Source organism: Gymnoscopelus braueri, assembly GCF_963280865.1.
Source record: "Gymnoscopelus braueri genome assembly, contig: SCAFFOLD_52, whole genome shotgun sequence".
In the NCBI taxonomy this organism is placed as follows: domain Eukaryota; kingdom Metazoa; phylum Chordata; class Actinopteri; order Myctophiformes; family Myctophidae; genus Gymnoscopelus; species Gymnoscopelus braueri.
The window spans coordinates 92,357-110,262 of NW_027660801.1; the positions used below are offsets into that span (position 1 = coordinate 92,357).

Below are 17,906 nucleotides of genomic sequence, written 5' to 3' on the forward strand. Positions count from 1 at the left end.
CATATGACAGCTTTAGTTACATGAAATGTTTGATTATTAATACAAAACCTACAGTAACCACACACAGCCGATCTACAATGTTACAATGTGACGCGTTATGAGCTTATCTACATGTAAAGTGTCTTGATTTGACACTTTAATAAAATTGAATTGAATTGAATTGAATAGATCTGCTATTTTCTGAACATTGACTACTTTTACTTTGGTACTCAAAGTATATTTTGATGCTAAAACGTTTGTAAAACACTGCAAGCTCCAACCCCCAGCCCCCCCCACACACACACACACACACTGTGGAACTTTCTGGGGTTAAATACCGTAGTTAAGGTGTAATGCATGGAAAGTTACTACCATCTAGCGGACTATCAGGGTTATTGCAACGAGAGTTTGCAGTATTAAAAAGTCTGTTTAGCAGTATTAAAAACGTCCTAAAAACTTCCGATTGGTGCGGGAGATTACTATGGATATTTCAGTATACTCAGGGGTAATATACCTATTATTGGTATGGCACTTTATGGCTGGTGAAACTGTTAATGTAGAATACATTCAACTTATATTTCTTCCAAAGGAAGTTGTGCCGTATGGGGTGCCAAACTTGTTGTTCAGTGTGAAATAAGTTCGATGGAGATTGGAGGGGGAAATGGTATGTACGGAGTTATAAGCTGCAAACATAATGTAAAGTTGTTCCAAATATTCCATCTACACAAGTTTTGGTTTCCGTAGCATGCTATCCTCATAATAAGTTGCTTATGTGTGTTTATATTTCTATTTCAACAGTTAAATTACCTATGAGAACCTACGACTGCAAACTACTGTGAACAAAGGATTAGCGTGTTTACTAGGCTAAAGCTAGCCGCTCATATACGCAGACTGGCACATTTAGGCTTTCTTCTCAGTTTTATTCAGGGTTTAATTGTATTGTGTGTATTATGTGTGATTGTGAGTGTGGAAGGCATAAAAAGCAAAAAGACACGTCCTCTTTTGTGTGGTTTGTTATTGCAGATCCCGGGCTCCCCTAGAGTTAGTGTCGAAGTGTCCTTGAGCAAGACGCTGAACCTCTAATCGCTCCCGATGAGCAGGTGCCTTGCATGGTTTCCTCCGCCATCGGTGTGTGAATGTGTGTGTAAATGGGTGAAATTTTAACTGATTCACTGCCAATCACGTAGATCTACGCGAACCGATTTAAAGCCGCCACGTGCCAATCGCATAGATCTACGTGAAGTGACCCAAAGACCAAGGAGATATGATTGTTCAAAGATCTAGACTCCTATCCACTTCCTTGTTAACTTAAATCTTTAAAATTATTTATCTCGGCTCCTGAGTACTTTTTTTTTTTCAATGAAAAATCTCTGGCACTGGCTAAAAAAATATGAAAATACATCTGGCAGTTAATGGCAATAATTTTGAAAATTTCAAGCTCCAATTTAACACTAATGGTTTGTATTGGTCATGACCTCACACAACTCCCCACACCCCATACGCCCATACAGTATTTTCTAGTTATTACTATATTTTTTGTCCAGATCTTTTATAGCCTACTTTACTTTGCTTACTTTATTTTACATTACTTTACTCCAGCTGGTTTGTACAAACCTGAGGACCCATGTTATCCCAGCATGATCTGACATGTCTGATGCAACAATGCTACATGCTACCTTTATCAGAAACATGTTAACCGTTTTACAATGCAATGTAATGTAATTGAGTGTAAGTGTAATGTAAGTTTAATGTCCAATGAAAACTAAATCAAACAAAACAAAAAATGTATTTTTTTAAGAAAGTTACTAGGCTGAAATGGCACCGAATAGTAGGAATGACCCATCATTGTGCAAACGGAGATTTACCGCAAGACGCGGCGACGTTACTTTTTAAAGTTTTCGGCGCGAGTAAATCGGTACAAACACGGAGAAGGACACCAAACCAGCTGGACGGCCTTACAGTAAGAAAGATTATTTGGTTGAGTCTAATGTTGTCGGGAAATGTACATTCTAATCCCGGCCCACCGACCGTGAAGAGCACCACGGAGACTCCCTATGATCACCACTACAATGTAAGCAACATCACAGCTGATTTCAAACGCGACGGAAGCGCCCGACAAGGTCCGGACCACAACATGCAGACAATTAACTTTGTTTGGCAACGGCCCACCTCACCTGATAAGAAAGAAGCCCAGCAAAGAGCTGGAGAAACAAGGATGGATTATTTGTCCCGGTTAACGTCTGTGCTGGCTCCAAATCCTGCATTCTCAAGCAGACCACCGCCTGAAGGAATGTGGGTGACGAGACAAGGGCTTCCCCAACAGCAGCGTCATCAAGAGGATTTCCTCCTGCGACACACGGGCCCAAGACAACCACAGGGTTTCTCTCAGGAAACACAGGAAAACAGTGTTTTTCCCCCTGTTTCTGCCATCTCCTGGCACCACCGCTTGACGTCGACGCGGGACAACAGCTTCACCCCTCCCCCACCCCCCCTCCTCCTCCACCACCACCACCACCACCAGTCGATACCAGGACAACCGCATAGTATCCCACCAAGAGGAATGCTGGGAAACGGAGTTCCTTTCCCTGTTTTCCAAGCGGTCACTGGTCATCTACATGGTTTTCCATTGTGGGATCGGCGTGGAAACTTCTGCCTCACCCCTCCCCCACCCCCACCCCCCTCCCCCACTGCCCTGCTGCAATCACAAAGCCCCCACCCCCCTCCCCCGATCATACCCCCCCTCCCCCCCTCCCCCCACCCCATCCCCCACAGCAGGACAGAGGAAGGTCTGGCAGTCCCCCCTGCAGACACCACGAAACCAGCTGATCAGGTTTTAACCCAAACCCCCCTACCCCCCCGCCCATCAGCGACCCCCCCCACCGACCTCCCAGAGCCTGTAAGGGACAATGGTTACTACTCAACTGAAGACATGGATGGCCTTTTTTCTACTAGAGGTACCCACATTGTTCACTTGAATGTTAACAGTCTTAAAAACCCTGAAAAAATGTCTGAACTGAGATCCATGTTTGGAAGTGGCAAGGTAGACATTATTTCATTCTCAGAAACTAAGTTGGATAATTCCATCAAAGACTTTGAGATTGAAATAAAGGGCTACAATGTCATCAGAAAAGACAGAAATCTCTCTGGGGGTGGGGTTTGCATCTATGTGAGATCAGACATTATTTACGATGTGATCCCAGATATGGATAACAACCCCACTGAATCGGTCTGGGTCAAAATGTTATACCCACATGCAAAACCACTGATAATTGGCGCCATCTACAGACCCCCAGATCAAAATGCTTTTTATGACTTGATTGAGGATCATGTGGCGGGTTTAGGAAACTCTGAGACGGTACTAATTGGTGACTTTAACACCTGTGTTCTGAAGAAAGACTCAGCTACCTTTAAGTCCCTCAGAAAGTTCTGTGACCTGCACAGCTTTACCCAGCTGATAAAGCATTTTACAAGGGTAGGCATTGCTTCTCAATCAATCATAGACCTAGTGTTGACAACGGACCAATCCAGAATTTCCAAGAGTGGAGTGATTGAGTGTAGCTTAAGTGATCACAATATCATTTTCTGCACACGGAAGATTCACGGACCTGGAGCTTATTGTCACAGGACAATCAGCTGCAGGTCTATGAAACACTACTCAAGTGATCTTCTAACAACCGCTCTTGGAAAAATGGACTGGTCCCATGTCCTAAATTGCACCTCTGTGGAGGAGTCCTGGTCCTGTTTCAAAAAAGCTTTTTTGTGTGTACTTGATAACATCGCACCCACAAAGGTGGTGAGGGTCAAAGCTAGCACAGAACCTTGGATGAAGGGTGACATTTTGAATGCCATCAAACTCAGGAACAAAAGCTACTCCGAGCTCAGGAAAAACAAAAGTGAGCAGCTACTTGAAAAGTGCAGAAATCTACGAAATGTAGTTACTAAATTGATCAGAAATGCCAAAAAGAATTTCTTAAATGAGAACATAGAGGCAAACAAAAGCCACCCACAAAAACTGTGGGAGGCACTAAAACAATTAGGCTGCAACGGAAAAATTCAGACTAAATCTACAAACATTTGCATTATTTCAAGTGGCTCGCTCACTACCGACAAGCAATTGGTAGCTGACTGTTTTAACAGTTTCTTCACCACAGTTGCAACCCAGTTGGTAAGCAAACTCCCTCAGCATTCAGGTCTGTATGGCCCCGACCACATTCAAGCTCACTATGAGAAACTAGGGGCTAAAAAATATTCCTTCTTTTTCAAACCTGTATTGACTGATGATGTGCAAAACAAACTCCTCGCCCTACAGCCAAACAAGGCCACCGGCCTTGACAACATCCCCACCAGATTCCTCAGAGACGCAGCGGTCTCCATTGCTCCCATAGTAGCCCACATTACAAACTTATCCATCAGTCAGTGTCACGTCCCACAAGAATTCAAGTTGGCAAGAGTAATCCCTCTATTTAAAAAAGGAAGCAAACTAGATCCTGGCAACTATAGGCCTGTTTCCATCCTTTGTTCCATCTCAAAGGTTATAGAGCGATCAATCCAAGAACAAATCAACAGCTACCTCAGCGAGCGTAAACTGTTGTTTGAATTCCAATCAGGCTTCAGAACATCCCACTCCACTGACACATGCCTACTATATTTGACCGACTACATCAAACGTGAGGTAGACTCGGGCAAATACTGTGGCATGGTCATGCTGGACCTCCAAAAGGCGTTTGACACTGTAAACCACGCAATTCTACTTGATAAGCTGAGGGCGATTGGTTTTGATTGCACATCACTAAATTGGATGAGATCTTACTTGGAGGGTAGAGAACAAGTGGTTGACATCAACGGAACCATGTCCTCATCCCTCCCGGTGAGCTGCGGGGTTCCTCAAGGCAGCATTCTAGGGCCGTTACTGTTCCTTCTATACATTAACGACATGAATGCTGCCTGTAACTGCAAACTGTTCCTGTTCGCTGATGACTCGGCACTCCTGATCTCGGGTGAGGACAAGTTGCAAGTTGAGGAAGCTCTCAGCTCTGAACTCTCAAAAATCCGTACCTGGCTTACCGATAACAAACTGTCTCTACACCTTGGGAAAACTGAATCCATCCTATTTGGGACCAAACATTCCCTCAGTAAAATGAAGGTAAATGACTTCAAGGTCCAAAGTCGATGACACAATCATCACTAGCAAAGAAGAGATTACCTATTTGGGATGTATTCTGGACAAATACCTGTCAGGTGAAAGCATGGCAACAAAGGTGGTCAAAGGAGTAAACCAGAGAACCAGATTTATGGGCAGAGTTTCCTCTTTTGTCAACCCTCAGGCCCTCAGGACCCTCTCAGGGGCCCTGATTCAGCCCCTTTTTGACTATGCTAGCTCCTCTTGGTACTCCAACACCTCAGTGTCACTGCAGACTAAGCTTCAAACCTCCCAAAACAAACTGATCCGACTACTTCTCGGACTGGGGCCCATGACCCACCTCTCTCCCATTCACTTTGCCAGCCTAGGCTGGCTCAGGGTGGAAGACAGGGTTAAACAACTAAAAATGGGTCTGGTCTTCAAAATTGTAAATGCAGATTTGCCCGATATGCCCCCTATACCCGCATATCTGTATAAATACCTCGAAAAAGTTAGTGACACCCACAGCCACGAAACTAGAGGGAGCGTAAACAACAATCTGGTACCACCCACCCATAAAACAAACATGGGCAAATTCTCCTTCTATAGCACAGCCACCAAGGAATGGAATAGTCTAACCCCATCCCTCAAAAAATGCAGTTCGCTGGGCTCATTCAAAACAGCCCTAAAAACCCATCTTTCTGGAGGCCGAAAGAGGAGCTAGTACCAGTTTCCCTGTAGACAGACGACCCCCCCCCCCTCCTCTTTTTGTACATATTTTGTATTTCCTCATGCTTTTTTTTTGTATATAATTTTTAATTTTTCCATGCTTCCCCCCCCCCCTTTCTTTTTGTACATATATTTTTAAATGCTTTTTTTGTACATAGTGGTACTTTTTCTGTATTATCTGTATTTTCATGTTGATTTTTGAACTGTTTGGTTGCTACTATATATGTCTATGAAATTAACTCAAGGACCCCAACGGAAACAAGTCCGCAAGGACTTTTTGGGCCGGACCTTTTAGACAAAAGCATTATAAATGTAACTGTGTTGTTTTACATTCTTTTGTCTAATAAAAATTTCAATCAATCAATCAATCAATCATTATTAGAACAAAAAATGACTTTAAACTGCACTGACCTGAGACAGAAGCAGCTGTTCCTTTGGGTTTTGTTGCACTGGGCTGAGCGTTCCTGTTGTGAAATTATTTATTTTTTTACTGTATATACAGTATTTTTACTGTATATACAGTAAATCTACCATCCTATACAAATCCTGCATTACATTATAGAACTAAATATTGTCAGTAACTTAATTATCATATTCATAGATTATAACTAAGACATATTTTGTCTCTTGAAGATCACCTAATGCAAAGTTAACACCCCAGTGACAAACATAAGTTTAACTATATATGAAAATATTGGGTAAACGATTCTAATTAATATTGTAAGACTTATGAATATACTGGCATTAAAGTGTGAATCTCTTGGAAATAGAAAGAGGATAAATGAGAATGATACATGATAGTGAAAGCATCATGGCCTGAAAAGGTACATTGTCTTGTACTAATACAATGTTTGGTCTAAAGATGAACATAAATGAGTATTACTTACAGCTCATCAAGAAGATCCTTCGCATTTGTTTCAAGACCTTTGTAGAAAATGTCTTTGGCTCTTCTGCTGCTAAGGAGATTGTATAGCTCCCTCATCTTATCCTGAGGGGTGATATTGCCCATCACATTGTTGTAGCCCTCCTGGATGATAACACGCTCCTGAAGGAGCAGATCCAGGATGGGGGCGACCATGGACACTCTCTGAACCAGGACAGGCCGGTGTTCATCGACAAAGTGATTATCTGAAGATAAGTGGAATGAAAATGTAGTTCTTGGTGATACGCTGTGCCAAACCCATTTAAACACGTTTCTGAACATTCTACATTTTAAAATGCAAAGACTTTCCATCCCCCTGTTAATGGAATCTTAGCAAATGTTTGTATTCACCTATGCCTGTTTTGGGGGGAATTTAAATGGGCTCATCAATCATTGGAATAGCCAACAAGCCTTCCAGTATAAAAATATATGGATGGAAAGTGATCATGTGAATGGAATGTTAGATCTGTTTCATTATGATGTATGTGACCCTGTTTTAACACAGTACATGAAGCACTTAAAGGAATACTACAGACTACAGGTAAATAATGTGAACAGCTCATAGCACATCTATTCATAGTGTCAGCTTACCTTCAACTTTGGAGACTCCTGTACTTGTTGACGTTGGAATTGACATTAGTGGGTCAGTGTCTGTAGCTTCATGCTGGTCTGATGTTACAACTATTGTTGTGTTAGAAAAGACAACAGACTTGTATAAGAAACCTGGTATTACCTGACATTAACTGATATTAAATTAATTGCATTTGTGTTAACTCTTTGACTGCCAGAGTATTTTCATAAAGTACTCCCCCAGTGCCAGCAATTTTCGTGTTTTTTTATTTTTATATTTTGAATTTTTCTCATGAAAATAATTTAAGGACACATAATTTAAAGACCCAGCACAAATCCGCCACTAGAGAGCAGCACATGACAGCGTGATCAGGTCGTTGGGTCTCTCTCACCCTTCTTGATAGATTAGACAGGGAAAAACATGAAAACGGATGTGACGTCGTCCCAGATTGTTTTGATCGGCAAAAATTACGATGTGATACACGACGGCGATGACTGATCGTCACCCAGACCATAGATTATAGAAGAGAACCTGTCCGTTTGTCCGTTATACCGTGTGAAAAATATTTTATTTACCTATTTTGGACGAAAATGACTGGGGAAAAAAATCAAAAACCGGAAACGGAATCCAGGTCATGAAACCGGATGCAGATGTCCGTGAAGTAAGTGGAACTCGAGAATAACATTGAATATTAAGCAGCATAGCGCAATCAGAGATTAAACAATGAACGCGCGTCCAGCGCGTCGAACGCGTCGACGGCCAACTGGACAAAGTAGCACTTGACGCGTTATCGCGTCGTCCGCAGTCAAAGAGTTAACAAATAAAGTGCACAAGGCTTTCCTGTACTGTTTTCTGGAACCTGCCTGCTGCACTCGTGAGATCTAGAAGGTGTTCCGTCACCGCAGATGCAGATATAACACAATACATTTTTATTTATCTTTCATGTTTCCCCTCCATTTCCCTTTCAGTTAATAAAAAGGACCATGGATGAAAAGAAACTGACTTAGGTTTGTACATTGCGACAATAACCATTATTATTCGCTTTTAAAAATGGTTGCCCGTGAGTCGGATGGTCTGACTCCTACACTCACTGCATTAGTTGCAGAGGGCTCTGCATATAACGCAGAGGCTGCAGTAAATAAAACAGTGTTCAAATTAAATTAAAACACATGTGAGCTAATATGGCCTAATAAAGATGAACACTAACTTTTAAGATGAGTCACTTACCTAGCTAAATGCATTGATGAAGGACTTTTTTCTTTATTAAATTTGTTTAACCAGATAAGTGAAAGTATACTGTGTAAATATAGGCTTGTAGCTCACATGTAGTGTATGGTGAAGCCTTTCTTAAAGGAGTCCCCGGTAGGAGACTTGAGTTGTCTCCTACCGGTCATCAAATTATTGGCTCAGGAATGCGACAAAAACAAAAATATCTCCATGAATTCAAGGCTTCATTGGGTGAGTAACTGATAGAAAATAAGTATTTTTGGGGGTGAACTACTCCTTTAATGAACTAAGCACCTATTGTCTACACTATTAAATCCCGAGCTTTATATTTCACATTTATAATCAATCTAAAGTATCTAGGCCTACAAAAGTCAGTCCGGCTAAACACATACTCACAATGGCCCCGATACACTAAGCAATTTACGACTATATTTTGATCGTATCGGCATTTAAGACAATTCCTACACTAGCAGTCAGATTCATTAATGTTTTTTTGTCTGTGTTTTGAGCGTGAGGTCTGCCCGTTCTCAAGTCAGCCCCGAGGCTGTCTTACCAGGGAGCAAAGCTGTGCGTATGTTGTTAGAATGCTTTATTCTTCATGCAAAATCAATTACAACAGTGTTCAAACCTCTAATAAAATAGTATGTGCTCAACATTTGTCAACACGTATATCAAAAAATTAAAAATATGTCAAGCGATGTATTGCTTGTAGCCGATGCATAATAGACCATAGGTATAGACATGATGCAGATTCCACAATTTTTTTCCTCTCTAGGCTATCAGTTGCATTTAGAGCTGAATTATTAGGTCCCTCAGAGTATTTGCCAGTGTCGCCCTCGGCTGCCCTAGTGCATCTGATATCTGGTCTAGAGGGGCGGGTTCAAAATCTTCAAAAATTCTGCCAATGGGGAAAAATTCCCATTGGCAGGGCCGTGTTAACTTAAGAATGGGCCCTAGGCAAAGCACGATTTTTGGGGCCCCCCACCTCGCTACATAGGGTAAAATATAAGGTGCTTATCCGCTTGGCCCAAATGTTAACTAGGTGTCCGGAGTATTTGTACAATGTATTAGTCCATATTTTTCAATAAAGAAGTGTTTTAATGCCGCCTGTGACCGAACGCCATTCCCCCCCTCGTTTACTTCCTGTTTACATTGAGTGTAGGCCTGACCTCGACTAGTCGAATAGTCGACTAATTAGTCGCGGGGGGTCCGAGTTGACTGCGTGTCTCTTAGACGAATCTAGTCGGAAAAAAAATACTGCTTAATGACTGATTTAACATGTACTTGCTTGGTTTTTCCCAATAAATTATGATATATCTTTCTTATTATTTTAATATTTCTAATGGAATATCAGTCATATGTAGGGGCTTATATGATTTATTTGTATTTAGTATTTTCTAGGCACATCCGCAGCTTTCAGCCACAGTGCCAGTACGTCGAGTGCAGCGGCTGCGGCCCCACAGTTGACTCAGACGAAATTGGATTTTAGGGCACCAGTCTCAGAGAAAAGGAGAAAAGCTATTACGGACAAAATTGCCAATTTTGTTGCGCTTGACATGAGATCAATTAACATTGTTGAAGGAGAAGGTTTTAAAGAGTTAATTCGCACACTGGAGCCAGGATTCACATGTCCAAAAAGGGAGACAGTCATGCATGCTGTGTATGAGAAATACACTTCCACAAGGGAAGAAGTTTCCAAATTAATAAACAGAAGTGAAGCAGTCAGCTTGACCACAGATATTTGGACTTCACTGACAATGGAGGCATATATGACAGCTACAGTGCACTTCATTACAGAGGATTGGAATGTTTTGTGTTAGAAACAAAAGAAATGGAAGAAAGTCACACATCAGAACATATTGCAGAAACGCTGACAGAGATTATTTCTGATTGGAACATTCCACGCAATAAGGTTGTTTCTATTGTACATGACAATGCAACAAATATTGTTAAATGCACTGATCAACTGGCTGAAGACCCGTCATGGGGGGGAGTGAGGGGAGTGCGTTGTGCTGGCCACACTTTACAACTGTGCATCAACACTGCGCTCAAGCAGCAGGATACTGTCAGTCGCACTGTAGCTGCTGCAAGGCGACTCGTTTCTCACTTTAAAAAAAAGTGCCAGGAAAACCACAGCACTTGCAGACAAACAGCATGGCCAGGGTGTGCCCACTGTGCCACAACATAAACTTATGCAAGACGTTGCGACTTGCTGGAATGCAGTCTATATGATGCTCGAGCGCTTGATAGAGCAGAGAGGGCCAGTTTCTGCTGTGCTGTTACATTTAAGTGTCAGCAAACGGGCCGATCGTGATCTTGACCTCACAACAGCCCCGTGGAGAACAGCAGAGGACATAGTTAATGTTCTCAAGCTAATGATCACCCTGACAGAGCTTTTGTCGCAGGATATGAACGCATCGCTGTCCGCCACTGTTCCGATGCTCATTAACATTCAGAAACGGCACATCGTCGTGAGTGATGATGGTAGCAAGGTCATTAAAACCCTTAAGACAACACTGACCAAGGATATTGACAGACGATGGAATCTCCTGGAGCCCCTCCTGGCGAGCAGCATTTATATTAAAGCTGCCGTTCTTGATCCCCGTTTTAAGAAGCTTTCTTTTTTGACCGATGAGCAAAAGGAGGAGGCTTATTCAGCGGTGGAACATCTAGCTGAGAGTCTAGCGGACATGCCTGTCCGTGTCCGTGAGGAAAGCCATGACAGTGACAGTGACCCTGAGGAGCTGGAGCAGCCGCAGCGTGAGCCCCCCACAGTACGCCCAAAAAAACAGAAAGAGAAGGACCTGGTGGTTTCAATGCTGATGGACGTTGATGATGAGGAGGAACAGCCAGGAGAAGAGGAAAATGAGCTGAAGGCTTATATAAAGGACTACACAAAAAGCAATGCAGGACCATTGGAATGGTGGAAAAAGAACGAGGAGAGATACCCAAAGCTGTCAAGAGCTGTAAAAAGAATCCACAGCATCCCATCCACCTCCACACCGTCAGAGAGGATCTTCTCCAAGGCAGGTTTTATTATCAGCAAAACAAGGAGCGCTAGCGGAAGTTGATTTTCCTTGCACACAACTTGAAAAGACTGAACAAGCTGACACAAGATCAGTAAAAATAAAAAGTTGTTCTTTTGATCAGGCAGGTTAGGTATGCTAAGTGTTGATTAAACTTTCTACCTAGGCTACATTTTTATTTTATTTTGTTATCCTAATTAGCCTAATATTATTTTGTTATTTTATTTATATTAGGGTTATTATTTCGTTTTGTTATTATTATTACTGTATTCTTCTTCTTATTTGATTATTGTTTGTTTTATTTTTTTTTGGCAGGCTTAGCCTATTCTAAATGTAATTTAATATTTAATGTTGCTCCGCACCGCATGTACAGCGGACACCGGGCTATCAGCTGGGCTGTCAGTCATATAGTTTAATTAGCCCAATATTATTGTATTCGTTCTTTTATTTATTTTACGGTTATTATTTCGTTTTGTTATTATTACTGTATTATTATTATTATTATTTGATTATTGTGTTTTTTTTTGTTTTTTTGGCAGGCTTAGCCTATTCTAAATTTAAGTTAATGTTTAATGTTGCTCCGCACGACATGTGCAGCGAGGCCAGCGACAATCAGCTGGGTTAATAGGGCTGTCATATAGTTAACCAAACTGTCTTATTTGCCGTAAATTGTGGACTAAGTTTGTTGTTATATGTTTAAAAGTTTAAAAGTAGGGCTGCCCTTGGTTTTTGTTTGATTATTATGCCGAGTTGCGGACACCACACGCGGACAGTCAGTTGTGTCACCCGTTTAAGTTTTGGAATTTGGACTGAACTGAACTGAAGTTTAAGGAGTTTTTTGTACAGTAACTAGCACTGTGCCAAAAATAAATAAAAGTTTGCTCTTCAGAGTAAGTAACTAACTGCTCACTGTGGCCTCTTTTTTTTGTACAGTGTCGTATCTGAGGACACACATACAACATAGTCATACAGATCACACATACACAAGGCCCCACACACACACACACACACACACACACACACACACACACACACACACACACACACACACACCCCTACACATTCCTTGGCAGATTGATGACTATTACTCCCTAAACATACACACACACACACACACACACACACACACACACACACACACACGCACACACGTATCACGCACCCACATACACACACACACATAGTATCTTATATAAGTTAGGACACACACACACACACATATACTCATAAAAGAGACAAACGGTACCTGGCCCCATGTGGTTTACATACATGCACGATACATGTACGCACCCACAGGTTCACTCCTATGCCTTATAAGGACAAATACTGCTATCTCCATCCATGCACGTTTGTCTAATACACACACACTCACTCACACATGTATGCGCATCTCCACCACGCACAGACATCTGACCCCCCACACATGTGGACAGTGAGAGCACATACATACACATACATGCAGAGCCAACATATAAGTACCTCGGACAGGACAAAGCCCCAGAGCCTTACCACGAGAACCTTCCTACGATGTACTAGAGAGAGAAACAGCCTGTTAGACTGACCATGTAAACTTATCTTCAATAAACCCTATCTTTAATATTACCCACTTTTGCCTGACTAATTTTACAGCCACTATTCCTCTCCAAGGCCATACCTAAAGATACCACAACTGTAAACCCTAGCCTAAATGCCTCTGATTGCCTCATAAGGTCAACTAACTTAATGCAAACCTTAAATAATAAATGAGAATTATGAGATATGAGTTACCTATTAAAAAAATACATCCTTATGTCACGTCAAGAAGACATACTGTTTAAATGGGTGTTTCACCTTTCTCTTTTAATAAGCCAAAGTCGCAAAAAAAAACGGGAAGGGTGGGGGGGGTGGTTGGAGTCGACTGCCAGTCGACTATTGGCAATTAGTCGCCAAACTGATTCGACTAGACAAATCCTTAGTCGGGGACAGGCCTAATTGAGTGTAATTCCAGCTTTCACCTGATGCGCTCCCTCACTACTGCCCATTAGGAAATTTCAACAGAATCGGCCATAGACTGGATTAAAACACTTCTTTATTGACAAATATGGATTAATACATTACACAAACACACCGGACACCTAGCTAACATTTGGGGCAAGCGGGTAAACACCTTATATTTAGCATTTGTACATTTACGGAGAAATACAGGCTTTACTGGTGACAATCCAGGGCAAAATGGGGGGGTGGTCACTGTTATGTTTGTCCACTTACATAAACAGCATAATAACGACTGAAACAAGGTTAGAGAGTTTATCCATTGTTTACTTATTCAGCACGCTTGTACTACAGACACGGTCCGCTAATGATGACGTAACAACCTCTCTTAAAGGAACAGTGAGCTGCCAATATAACAGTAGTGCCAAGACTCAAATACATAACAATTCGTCCCTTCTAATTTGTATGTACTCTAAGTCAATCTCAACCAAACAGAAATTAAGGCCCCATAACAAACAGTTATGAATGTGATACAGAATACAGAAACTTGACTTTGATTTTGTTTCTTTTCTTTGACAATGGGCCCAATTGTGTGTGTGTGTGTGTGTGTGTGTGTGTGTGTGTGTGTGTGTGTGTGTGTGTGTGTGTGTGTGTGTGTGTGTGTGTGTGTGTGTGTGTGTGTGTGTGTGTGTGTGTGTGTGTGTGTGTGTGTGTGTGTGTGTGTGTTAAAGTTCCAGGGTCTTGTTGTCCATATCAGTGTTAACTATAACTCAAAACTCTGAGGGGGTCTACGGTTTCTTTCAGGGTAGTGGCATACTGGGGATTCAGGGTCAGCCACGCTCTGAAGAGTAATGTCCACAGTCTCTGGAATTTGAGTGTCATTGTGAACAGTGCCACAAGCTGGTGGCATGAAGGTGTCATCTGCGTCCTGAGGAGTATCTGAACTCGCTGGCTCCGTGGTGACTTCTCTGGTGGATGCATCTAGAAGTTGGTCGACGTGTCGGCGCCAGATCAAGTTGGGCTCCACACCGACAAGGGTCCTGTCTGTGACAGTATCTCACCAGACTTCCATTTCTGGGTGGGACTGCGATAGTCTCTGGCCAGGACTTTCTGTCCGACGTCAAAGGTTCTCATCTTCCTTTGCAGCTGACTGGGAGAACACTGTTTTTCTTGAACGTGTTTGCGAATGTCTGGTTTTAGCAAATCTAAGCGTGACCTTAAGGGTCTTCCCAGGAACAGCATTGCAGGTGTCTGTCCTGTGGTGGCATGTGCAGTGTTCCTGTTGGCCAGAAGAAAGTTGGCTATCTTCTGTTGCAGCACTTCCTCCTTCTTACTGGCTTTCATTGACTGTTTGAAAGTTTGAATAAAACGTTCTGCCAACCCATTTGTGGCTGGGTGGTGAGGGGTCGACGTGATATGTGTAATGCCATTGCTCTTGAGGAAACATTGGAACTCCTGCCCCATGAACAAGCTGGCATTTTCACTCACCAGTTGCAGGGGCAAGCCTGCACGAGCAAAAAGCATTTGCAGGAGGTTTACTGTCTTAGCAGCAGTAGTTTTCTTAACTATAAAGATTTCGGGCCACTTTGAATGGGCGTCGACATCAATAAAAAACATGTGATCCAAAAACGGCCCAGCATAATCGACATGTATGCGTTGCTAGGGGTGGAGGGCCATTCCCATGTGTGGACAGGTGCTGGCTGGGTTTGTCGCTGGGTCTGTTGACAACCTGTACATGACTTGGCAAGGTCTTCAATTTGGCTATCCATGCCAGGTGTAGCAACTATACGCCGAGATCATAACTTCAGCATGGTACAGGACGTAATATTCCATAAATCATATAAATATAATTTATGAATTATTACAATATATATTGATATATATTGAAACTTACGTCACTGTAACAGTAACGTGAGTTCTTGTCAGACTTGCAATAAATATCCCAATAGTATTACTGTAAACAGAGAATAATGAATGACACACGCCTTCTTAATAAAAATAGTCTCAGAAATGTATTAATGAAAATAAATGCACAAAAATGATCAGAAATGCCACTGCATTTCGTTGTACGTCATAACTAGGTGATCTTTCATTCAACGTTTAATGACAGGCTGGTGCTGTCCTCAAAGGTCTTGACTTAGACCTAGGTAGGTTTCCATCGTAGGCCATATTTTGAGGGAGGCCGGCATGTAACGCCATGCTCTCCATCAATATATGCTAACTACTAGGGAACCAGTTAGATAACTTAGAACCAAAAAGAACGTATTAGTTCCCCCACTCAAATGAGGGCTTAAATGTTAGTAGATAAAGTGGAACCGAGGATATCATGTGGGGAAAGAATTGAACAGAAATTAACTACCACGCTGCCTGGAAAATGACGTTTCATGGAGCCCTTTAGGAAGGAAGAAGCCTACACATACATACAGCATATCGTCAGATAGTTGCCATAATTTCATGTTTCAGACTCATACGACCTGGTTGGGAGCCCTTTTGTGACAGTCTTTTTCCAGAGTCCAGTGAGCGGTCAAAATCTTTAGTCTCTGGGAGTCGAGACCTCCCAGAGTGCCGGAGCTGCAGAGGAGAGCGTCCCTGGGGGGGGGGAAACTCTACCAGGGTCTTGGTGGGAGAGACAGTACGATGGGTCGGTGCCCCATACCTTCTCCCACCCCCCGGTTCCTCTGGGATCAGGTCATCATCTGGGTTGAGTAGCAGAGAGGAGAAGCAGGAAGAGGCTGGAGGACTGGTGCAGGAAGAAGAGAGAGAGCTGGTGTCTCTGTTCTCTTTATATGTGCGGGCCGGTTGGCCCACGGTGAGGGAGGAACCCCCCTCCCCCTTGGGGAGAGGCGGCCCTCAGGTTGTCAGTGGAGTTATTATGTACCACACTTGATTCCAGTGAATGATAGTGACTCATTGTTCGTTCATTGATGAAGCTTCTTATTGCATCTTTTTTAGGCTTCTCAATGCATGTGAAATCAAAAATGCAATTCAGGCATATCTTGCATAATATACATTATGTTAGGTTGGTTAGTAAATGACTCAAAGCAGTGTGGGCTCTATCACCCATTTCTAGGTGGCACACACAACATATTCAATAGTTCCTTTCTTCACCCGACTGGGGCTATGCTTGTTGGCATTTGGTTTAAGGACATAATATTTGTAATACAATGTCTTTGTCCCCTGGTCCTAGTGGGGAGGAGAGGGAGAGAGAGTGTGTGTGTGTCCATTTCCTGCATGTCATAAATACCGCAGACCTTCCCCCATTTGCTTCCAACAAAGGGGGGAAGCTGGAGGCAGAGGGAGAGAGCTTCGTAGGCTGGTGTGTAATAGGATCTCGGGCTGGTAGACGCAAACTGCGTTCTTTCTTTATCCTTATCTTTATGGCCCTGTGAGGGCTTTCAGAGTCCCGGGGGTCGCTGAGGTGAAACTGTGGTCAGACGTCCACAGCCCTGTGAGTGAGCTTGTGGGGGAAAAACCTGATTTCTCTTTAATATCCAAAAATGAACGTGTCTGCATAAGTCCAATTTTGGGGGTGGCCTTGCGTTCATTACTACACAGGCCACCATACATAACTTCTGGCAAGGCTTTTCATTTTAACTACACCAAGGTGTCCTTCATGCAATGATGCAAGCACTCTTGAACGTAGCTTTGGAGGTACAACAACGCGGGACCCCCACATAATGCAACCTTGGCACACAGAGAATTGATGTTGTTTGGCGTACTCCAGAAGCTGGGCATCCCTGTGTGCTGACCATCCATTCACTGTCAAATCATAGACCTTAGCTAGGACAGGGTCATTTCTTGTCTCTCTTTGTACCTGTGCGCTAGTAACAGGCAGAGGTTCTATCTGTGACATGTGTAGCACTACAGCAGGATCAGTAGCTTTTTCAGACTTCACTTGTGGAAACCGGGACAGTCCATCAGCATTTCCATGGAGCTTAGTACTTTTATATTCAATTGTGTACGTGTGCGTTCCTAAGCATAAAGCCCATTTCTGTATGCGTGCCACTGCCATGGCGGGAACACCTTTTCGGGGACTAAAGATGTATACTAGGGGCTGGTGATCAGTAATCAAAGTGAAACGTTGTCCATAGAGGTACTGATTCACACCCCATACCAAGCTCAAAGCTTCTCTGTCAATTTGTGCATAATTGCATTCAGCAGATGTTAAGGACCGAGAAGCAAAAGCAATTGGTCTCTCTGAGCCATCAGGCATCCTATGTGATAATACAGCCCCTATGCCATATGGTGACACATCGCAAGCCAGGCGCAGAGGAAGGCATGGGTCATAGTGTGTCAACACTTCATTGGAGGTTATGAGTTGCTTTGCTGCTGTGAACGCCTGTGCACACTCCTTGGTCCACC

The 17,906-nt window shown here is 42.8% G+C and overlaps 1 protein-coding gene across 1 annotated transcript in view; it reads right to left on the bottom strand.

Annotated features, from left to right (window-relative positions):
• Positions 1-17,906, bottom strand: part of LOC308081170 (protein NLRC3-like) — a gene marked incomplete at its 3' end in the record, with an annotated part of 69,780 nt that overhangs the window by 18,644 nt on the left and 33,230 nt on the right. Inside the window, exons 5-6 of the mRNA XM_080457563.1 lie at positions 7,341-7,430; positions 6,752-6,955 (exon numbers count right to left, since the gene is read on the bottom strand). Coding sequence (XP_080313689.1) covers positions 6,752-6,955; positions 7,341-7,430 — 294 coding nt within the window. The remainder of the gene's footprint in view (positions 1-6,751; positions 6,956-7,340; positions 7,431-17,906) is intronic.